The following is a 10252-nucleotide window of genomic DNA, read 5'->3' as shown; positions in this document are numbered from 1 at the left end:
TTTTAAAAATAATTAATTCTTCATTGTCCATGTACATGGAGAAGTTTTCAAATTATGCGTTAAATAGTTTGCTGCTACTCGTCGTAAGCAAAACGCGCATCTTCTGAAATGGTTAACAATAGCTTGAAGATAGGATTTCAATTGATTTGTTTCTTAGTACCATAAAATCGGTGATCAGTTTTATGACGACGGTCGACTGGTCAATTGCTTGTAAACCTCATGAAGTGTAACTTTAAACACCAAATTGTATATCAAAAATTTCAGAGTGACCCTCGTATGTACGTAACTGACTCTGCCTTATCAAGAGATTGTTTAAAATAAATGAACAGAGCATCGCGAAGTCCAGATACATCGTTGTCAAGGAGAGACCACGTAATCAGAGTTCGTCCACAACATGTATATGTACATTGATAGGAAAAATTAAACTTTCGCTAACGCCGCTAAGATTCATATACCGCATAAAAATAAATCGCACAAAACCAAAATCGCATAAATAAGGACCGCACAGAAACAGGATTTACTGTATTTGTAAATTTTAATTACTTCTCCTGGTCATCATAGGTATGTATAAAATTTTAAATATATTCTAAGTAAACTAAGAAATATTGAAAAAAAAGGAAAAATCTGAAATAGACTAAAATTATGGAAGAAAAAAAACGCAACGCTTTTTTTTTTTTTTTTTTTTTTTTTTTTACATCCTGACTGAATTAGGAAGTAATATGACCCTTCATCCATTAGTTACATATGTAGTTTTAGTTTAACACGAAAGAGAAATTCTTTTAAATTGATCATGATCCGATCTAACTGTACAAACAAGTACGCTTTTAAAACATTGCCCCTGTCCCTGAAACTGATATGCCTTCAACCATCAAGATTAGAAGCAAAGCTATTTTAAACTGAAAATATTTTGCCATAGTAAAAACGAATTGACTATCCTTTAATGGCAGAAAGGGATGTTTGTCCTGAAATGTATCGTAACATACATTCCATTCGTTTTTCAGCCTGGAATGTACAATGCGCAACAAAAGGAAAAAAACAACGAACTGGACCACCCTGAATAACTTTTGATTTGATGATAAGATGTCTAGGACTTGCAAGTCTGTACTAAAATTAGCACATTTGAGGTCACCATGGTGACCTCAAATGTGCTAATTTTAGTACAGACGATATTTTAAGTGCCAAAATTAAATAGAAATCGCACTTTCTTCCAATAAGCATACCATTTTTGACGGATTTGGATTTCTAGACCCCAAAATATACGGATAGCAGCAGTCCATGAAATATGGCGGTCAAGAAAGTGCTCCAAAGTTTGGACCAGAGTTTGGACCTCTTAATGTTAATTTTACTTTACGCATTGTGTTACATCAAAATTTTTTAAGCGAATCGAAGAAAATTTTCACACACTTATAAAATTCATTTATCCAAAAATAATTTTAGTAAACTCTCATTATTTTTTATTATTTTATTCAATTTTGGTAAAAAAAACTTTTGAGAAGTTATCAAGTTCTTTTGCATCAGTTTTTAAATAATATAATTTTACATGGCAAAATACAAAATTTGAGCGAAATCAGTCGAATAGTCTCTTAGAAATTGAATTTCAAAAGGGCTAGATATTTAAACTTCGATCTCTCAGAAACTATTCGATCGATTTCGCTCAAATTTTGTCTTGTAAAATTATAATTTTTAAAATGGGTGCAAAGAATTATATACCTACTTTTAAAAAGTTTTTCAACCATTATTGAATAAAATAATGAAAGTTCACTAAAAATTAATTTTTTGCATAGAATTATCTAATTTGCTTTAAAAGTTCTCGAGATGTAGCGAAATACACAAAATAGTAAGATTTATTACATTAACTTCTCCTGGCTATAAATTGTTGCCGCTTCCACCTATATTTAGGGGGTTCGTAAATCTGTCTGTAGCCTTCCAAAAATGGTATATGTTTATTCAGAGAAAGTACTTTTTTTTTTGTCTGACTTCTTCGTAACTTAAAATATCGTCGACTCTTATTAATTAGCATATTTGTGGTCACCCATCTCTTGAACCATTAAGATTGAGCCCTAAGCGTGAAGGTCTCTGATCATTAGATCAAAAGTTATTTAGAGTGTCCTTAAGGATAAATCGAGGTATTTTTCAAAGGTAAAAATGAAATTAATATTTAAATATGTCATTAGGTTGAAAAGGGTTCAAATGAATATCTCAAAATTTACCTCAAATATACCTCCAGAGGTATATGTAACAACCTGAGGTGTTTCATCTTACATTTGAGGAGAGGTAGATATTTACTACTTTAAGGTGTTTCTTTTTCAACCTTAGGTTATTACTTATCAACCTGAAATATAATTCTTTACTCCTAGCTATGGAACTATTTGTTCAACAACCTTAGGTGCTTCATTTTAACACTTCAAGTTATTCTGGAGCTGCCTAAAGTGTATTTTTTGACAATTGTAAAGGTAATATTTCATTAACGTGAAGTGTTCGCTGCTCTACTCATTACAGATATATCGAGACTAAAATAGCTATTTTTAACGCAAGTAAGTAAGAATGTTGGGCCCAAGCATTATAAATGTGAATGCACACTTTATATATTGCCAATGATTTCCCCATCATTTTAAATTTAAAAACATTAATCTGAAGACAAAATGTTGAGTGTAGATATAGATTCCTAAAACACGGTTTCAAAGTATCTGTCTTTGGATGGAGCTCCCACTCTGCATTTTTGCATTATAAAACCAAGTGAGAGGTTTTCTTGGACGATGGGTTGGGTTTTGTCATTGGAATCCGTCATTCACTAAGAATTTTGGAATTAAATGACTAAGCAAAATTAATTACTTTTGATAGTTAAATAAGACAAAAATTAAATTTTTTTGCCATTAAATCCTCGTTATTGGATACATAATTTATTGAAAAAAGTTATTTAATCTTCATTTAATTTATAAGTCAACCACCGAAAATAAATTACATAAAATATATTTGATCAATATGAAGTTAATAACATTAATAATTTATAAGGCAAAATGTTTTCTCTCGCAGTCCCAACAATTCTCTACAAAAATAAATAACTATTAATATTAATATATTATGTTCAAATGCTAGATGTATTATAAAAAGCTGTATCGCAAAACATATTTTCATATATTTTAATGGTATACCATTAATTCCTCTGTCACTTTATGTAGTGTATTATTATTATTATAAAAACAGTTGAATTTAAATTATAATTATGAAATATTATTATTAAAAAATATTTTTCAACCAGACAATTAAGTTTAATATAATTTATTTAAACCGTAATAGCTATCGCCCCTAAAACTGTCTCAAAAAATTTATAAATTAAAAGAAAAATAATAATTTCGAAAATTTTGGTACCCTTTGAAATAAATGATAAATAAAAAATAGATATACTTCACCAGAAAAAAAAGTAGGAAAAGACACCTTTATTTGTACTTTAGTAAAAACTTTATTTAAATTATTAATTAAAATATAAATTAATCGAAAGAAACAATTAATATATTTAAATAAATCCAATATAACGTTAATAAATAATTTAGTTTTTAAAAATTCTATGAAAAATTTTATACGCTTTAAGGAAAAAAGAAATAATGTTCTTTTATTTTTAAATTTTTTTATGTTGGTGAAACAATGACAACCCATCAAACAATGACAACCCATTACCAATTTCACATACACAGGTAGAAAAGCATAACTTATAGCTATTGTACCGATGAATTAGTTTCTGTAAAGTGGCGCTGTTGTCAACGTCGGCGCGATAGCTCTGAGGCTATCTTACCGATAGTCGGTGTAATAGACACTGCCTATTTGTTTTGGATTTTACTTACTGATGCAACGTGTCTATTTATTATTTGATTTTTGTGAGTACTTATATATATATTTTTTTATAATTAGTTAATAAAACTTTATTTCGTTGAATATTTAAGTCATATGTGTAATTTTTGAATGCCGCAGCTGCTTATAATTCGCTAAAAACTCATGATTGTTTGGTCGTCTCCATGTGCAGTTTATTAGTTTACCCGTATTAAAATTACGTATGCTAAGCTATAATTATTAGAATACTTAATATTTCAGACTTATTTTTACGTTTTTAATTTGTCGTAATCAAGGGTTAAATTTGTCATGTGATTCTAAAGCATAATCTATGTTTTGGGGAATCCCCATTAGTGATAGTGGTATTAAAATATGTATCTTTCGTTAAAATCAATCGAAATTAAGAAACCATATGGTTGAATCCTGCATGAATACCAAGGTTCGTTGGTACATGTCAATTGATGTGAATATTTTAAGCTAATTGGAGATTCGGCTCTTAGCAAGCCGTCGCCGTCATTTTGCTAATTCGATTAGTTTAGTATTTTGCAATCAGCTTAACACCTGTTAAGCATATTGAAACGATTCCTAAAATACTTTAATAAAAAAACGTAATATTCATTGCTCCATTAGCTTGATTTATTACCAGCTGTTTGAACTGAGCCCTGCAAAAACTTATAAGTTAAGTTTATCATTCAGTGCTTAATTTATCTGATTGACCAATGTAATTCTCAATCCCTCTACCAAATATGTTTATAATAAAGGCTCATTACAGTATGATTTAGCATTTGCAGGCTATTTGAGTAATTCTTTCTTAATTTTTTAAATAGCTTAAAGAAATGTGTGCTGATTGGAATAAGTAAAATAAATCGAAAATACTGGAGTCTTTTCCATTTATCTTGGCACATGGCCAAATGATATTTGTAAAGTGCCAGATTTTTAAATTAAATTATTACCTAACTATAATGATTTATTTAATCTTTACAAATATGATATTGTATTTCAAGAGCAATTGTTTGACTCATTATATTGATGCATTCTTTATTGATTTATCATATTGATTGATTATTTAGGTTGATATAAATGTTAAAATAAAATGAATGACGATAAAAGAAGAAATGCCAGACTTCAAGGAAGATTTTCAGATGAGCCCAAGACATCTCGTAAAGATAAGTCGAAACGCAAAAATGATGAGGGTAATTTGATCTGTAATTAAAGTATTTTTATTCCTAGAGCTTTTCTAATAAGTTAGTAAGTTTTAATAGATTTTCATGTTAATGATGATTTTTATGATAAATTATCATCATTTAAAATTGAAATTTTAGTTTTTTGTATATTTATGCCTTAATGTGAAACCAAGAGTGATCCAGACTGACTAAGAGAGATCCTAAAGAGGAAAAAGTTTAAAATTGATAGTATGGTTTCGATAGTATGTCTTCAAGTTTAACCAAATCTTTTATAATCATCTTAGGCTATTATAATTTTTGTGATATGTGTCTCAGCTTATGTACGTTACAAAATTTATTACATTTTGTATTTCAGAAAATATTTAAAAAAAATTTTTATCAGGTTTCATATGCATCTTCATTCTTTGTAAATTTGTAGTATGTTAAAATAGCTATCAAAGATATAAAGCATGCAATTTTGTTATTGTAAAATAAAACAAGATTTGATAAACTGTCAAAATGTTTGTTAAAAAAGATAAATGTAATAGATTGATTTCAATACCGATCTGATAATACAAACCCTGTTAAAAAGCTCACTTTTATTAATTTCGTGGAGAACTGTAACTTGTCTAATAATGTGGATTGAGTTGATGGAAGTGACTTTCATTTAGTTAATAAACACAGTGCGTAAAGGTGCTTATTTTCGTTTTTTGAAAACCCTTGAAGGTGCTTTTCTTATTGGGTGTTTTTAAAAATTTCTCAATTTTCCCTTTTCGATAATAAATATTTTTTTTTTTTTGACCATGTAAATCTTTGCCATGCATTATGCAAAAGTGTGGTTTTCACATTTAATTCAAGCTCAAGGCATTTTGGCATACCGCAATCCATAGCATACCAGGTTGCCAAGTTTATGCCGAGGTGGTTAAAACCGCTGGTAGAAACAGGTTAAAACTGGCATGGCAGAAACCCTTTTCTGCCACACTTGCGGCAGAAATTCAGAAAATGATATAAAAATAAGTACTGAGATTGACATACAATGGATAATTCATAGAAAAAAACAATTAAATGTTAAAGTGCAATTTATTTACGAAATTATCACCATTCAAAATCAAATATTTCATTGCTTGCACTCTGCAGTAATCTATAACAAGTTTTGATGCAGTTTCTAAACCTAAAAAATTTCTCAATTTGCTATGCACGAACGAGAAATTTGAGAAGATTCTCTCAAGTCCAGTATGATTTGTGAGACTTTCATCTATTGCATATTTTTTAAAACTAGACCACCATGTAGCAGCTGGGGTTGTTGTCAAAACTTGACTGGAGAAATAAGTTTCAGGAAATGGGGCCAATTTGTTTTGCAAAGCTATGACATACGGTACAAAATCTAGGTTAATATTGGCGAGTAAAATTCTGGCACTTTCTTCTTGAGCACATGATAATTTCAAAGCAAATGATAATCAGAAACTGCCTGTTTAAATCTGTATGTCACTTCTTTTTCATAAACAGCTATAAGATTCTCTTCCTTTGTTAGATTAATCCAAACAATGAATTAAAAATTTTGTTACAGTAACATGGAGTTACATTTTTCAGTTTACTTAAACAAAATGTCATTAAGCAATTACTAGAACTAATATAGAAGTTTTATTAGTTTCTGCCTGTTTTTACTGGTTATAACCAGTTTCTGCCTCTGGCATGGCAAAAACCAGTTTCTGCCGGCAAAAAGCCAACCCTGATAGCATATGAAAGCGCCAATCATTTTACATGTTTGATGAAATACTTGCTGGTCGGCATGTGCGTGTACTGAGTTGGGTTCGGAGAGGTGTGCATCTCTGCTGCATTTTGCAAGATATTTTCACAGGTCAGGGAAAATCTAGAATTGTCGGGGAATTTTATTTCAACTCCAAAAATCAGGGAAAGTTGCAATTTTTTAAAAAAAAAAAAAAAACCTTGAAAATTCCTTTATCATACCTGGAAAAAAACCAGTCTTAAAATTGTCAGTAACAGTACTCAGTTGAGATGCGAGTTAAATAATTCTGACATCTGTTACAATTATTTATTGTAAAAATTTCACATTTTAGACAAACTGAAATGCTTTCATCCTCATGGAATGATATTTATTTTGCATAGAATCGAGAAAAGAATTCTTTATCAGAAATTAGTTATTTTATCATGATCTTGAAAGGTCTTTGAAAGCTATTTTGTTAATGTATGTAGTGCTTAAAAAGTACTTAAAAGGTGATTATTTTTTGTTGAAAGATTTGGTTAGCTATGCACCCTGATAAATAGGGTGACCAGATTTTTTCGGTTAATTCCGGGGACACTCATCTCTACCCCCCCCCATTTTATCGACAGAAAAAATTGGGGAAAAAAATTTGATCATTTATCTTAAAAAATAATTTATTTTTTTTCGTTTGCATTTTTTTTATAATTTAGTATATAAATTATACCGTTAAAATCGTGATCATAACATTTTTACACAATCTTTAAATCTGTTAACAAAACAATTGTATTGCTTTTAAAATTATACTATTTCTAAATACCGTATTTTTCTGAAGAATGAATCTTCTTTAAAATTTCAGGATTTTTTTTGAGTAATTGAGAAAATATGTCACATGAAAAATCAAAATTAATCAGTACAGATAAAACCACTTTCACTGTATTCACATCCATTTGCGATTTTTCTTTAGTCCAATAGTTATTTATGCTCGAAAATACCCGTTCTAGAGGTGCATTGCTGCTTGACCAGCACATTGCAAGCTCAACAATTCTTTTGATATTTGTAAATGGTATATTGTTTTTTTGAAAATAATTGTTTATTACCCGCCATTTGTCTGTTATGTGTACGGATTGGTACCATTTATCGTCTTTTGAATCCAAATAACTTTCAAGATAAGTAAACTCATCAAATAAATCGTCAGAATTAACATTCAAAATTGCACATTTTGAAGAGAGAGACAGAACTGCCTCGTCGAATTCAGACCGTGAAGGCTTACAATCTAAAAGAAGGCACTTCAAATCAGACATATCATCGTTGTTATCGTTCCAAGCTTCTAAATATGAAATCGCAGCTTCATAGAATTCTTTCGACGTTTCTACATAAGAATCTTCAGTAATGATATTCTCAGCAATCAATTTAATCAATTCAGGTTTTACAACAAGTGGAACAAATTTGGCATTCTTTCGTGCTTTCAATTTAAATATCAAATCCTTAACAACCGTTCCAGATTCTGTAACACATTTGTCATCGCTTTCAATTTTCAAGATGCTTTGATTAAAAATTGCAGCATGCGAATACGCAAAAAACAACCATAACTCGGTTGTTTCACTCTCAAAATAATTCTTCAAGATTTTTGGGCACTTTTTTTCAGACAACATAAATTCTTTAAGAAATGAACAAATTTTAAGAATTCTTTCTACAGCAGGAAGTAATATCAACCACCTAACATGAATGTGTCCTAAAATTTGATGATATTATTGGTCAGCATACTTACAAAATTCTTTCAGTCTTTCTATTCGGACTGTGTAAATTTTAAAATAACTAAGAAGTTTAGATACCATAACTTCAATATCTACAGGCAAACAGTTAAAAGCAGTTTTAGCGCCATTATGTATAATATGCGCATTACACCCAAAACCAAAAATATCTCTTCCTAACTCAGTTTGAAGTTTAGTATGAACATTTTCTGTTCCTCTTCATAACAATCCTCCAAAATTAGTGTTAGTATTATCCGCAGACAAACCAGCCATTTTATCCTTCAATTGGAACTCGAATATTGCGTTTAATATTTCTGAAGATAAAATTTTTGCAGTTTCTCCTTTAATTTCGTTTAGTGATACAAGTTTATTATTAATTGGATCGTTAGCACAGTCCCACTGAAAGTACCGCACTAAAATAGGAAGTAATTTTACATGATTGTGATAGGAAGTATTGTAAGATATTGTTACAATTTGAACAGACTGTAAATCTTTCTTCAATTCAAGAAATGCCCACGGAGAAAAAACATTGAAAGCGATAGCTTCGATTTTTGTTCGGGGACAAGAAAATTTCTTGTCTACAAATTTCTTCTGTAAATTTGAAGTACAGTCCATGCTGCGAAATGATTGGTTGTGACGAATAGTATGAAATGCAAGCGTTCCTTCATATGTTGCTAAGTCAAACTCTTCTTTGGATGGTTCCAGCTAACGAAAAAACTGTTTGACGGATTTTGTTTTTGCTGCCAAAGCTTCTTTGTGTTTAATTGTAAGAATGTGATCTGCTATAGCTGTTCGTCCTCCACTTCCAACAGAAAACGTTGCTCCACACATTGTACATTTCACTTTGGAAGAATTATCAGGATTCGGTTCAATAAATGGAAACTCGTTTTTCCAATCATCGAAATAATGGCATTTTCTTTTTTTGTTTCTGTTGCCATATTGACATCTATTTTAAAGAAATACAAATGTTTTTCTAAATATCTATTACGATAACAAATTATGAGGTTTTCAAAATGTAGAATAATTAGAATTTATAAAAATTATAATATAAATGATATATTATATAAAAAAATATATAAATGATATTATATATATTATATAAAAAAATTATAATATAAAAAATAGAATTTATAATAACCATTTCATAAAAAATGGTTTTATACTTTATTGGTTGGATATTTATAAAATGTTTACCTGATTATAAAATGTTTTAGTTATTTTTCTAAAATAAAACGGAAATGTAGTAATTGTTGTTGTTTTTAGTGGAAATTAGCTAATATTGGCAGTTTATGTAACCCAAGATATTAATTGTTTTAAAAGCAGCAACTAATATTTCTTGTTTCAAACTTCTTTTCTTATATAAACATGTCTGGCGTACAACCTAGTAAAAATGTAAACATAACTAGATATTAAAGTTATGTGCTCCAAAATTTCTGTAGTATAAGTTATAGTGTGTTCTTAAAAACTAGTTTACATTTAATTTTCAATGCTTACATTAATTTGTATGAAATTTTTTGAGAAAATAAAAATTACATATAACATATTTTTATCAAATATTTTACACAAAATTTTTCAATTTTATAACCGGGGATGCCCGGAAATCGGGGACGTCTGGTCACCCTACTGATAAAGGCAACTGGAAAAGCCTTACTGTGGATATGACCAGATATCAAAGACTATTTGGCACTGCCTTGGTTTATAACAGACGGTAGTGCCTTGAAAGAATAATTGTTTGTTTTTTTAAATTATTTCTCAATAATCAAGTTAATTTTTATCAGTGAAACAACTTA

At 29.5% G+C, this 10252-nt stretch overlaps 1 protein-coding gene across 6 annotated transcripts in view; it reads left to right on the top strand.

Annotated features, from left to right (window-relative positions):
- Positions 1–10252, top strand: part of LOC107437569 (uncharacterized) — a 37913-nt gene that overhangs the window by 7863 nt on the left and 19798 nt on the right. The window contains exons 2-3 of one of the 6 annotated variants that reach the window (XM_087152171.1): positions 3826–3872; positions 4896–5030. In XM_087152171.1, coding sequence (XP_087008297.1) covers positions 4919–5030 — 112 coding nt within the window. In that variant the 5' untranslated portion in view covers positions 3826–3872; positions 4896–4918. Of the gene's footprint in view, positions 1–3825; positions 4265–4895; positions 5031–10252 lie in introns of those variants that run through there. The other 5 variants (XM_087152174.1, XM_087152176.1, XM_087152172.1 and 2 more) reach the window with 5 other exon arrangements.

The sequence above is a fragment of the Parasteatoda tepidariorum genome, chromosome 9 (genome assembly GCF_982258835.1).
Source record: "Parasteatoda tepidariorum strain Cologne lab strain chromosome 9, Ptep-v5.0, whole genome shotgun sequence".
NCBI lineage: Eukaryota > Metazoa > Arthropoda > Arachnida > Araneae > Theridiidae > Parasteatoda > Parasteatoda tepidariorum.
The sequence above is the reverse complement of the archived record's forward strand: the minus strand, read 5'-3'. Positions and strand labels throughout refer to the sequence as shown.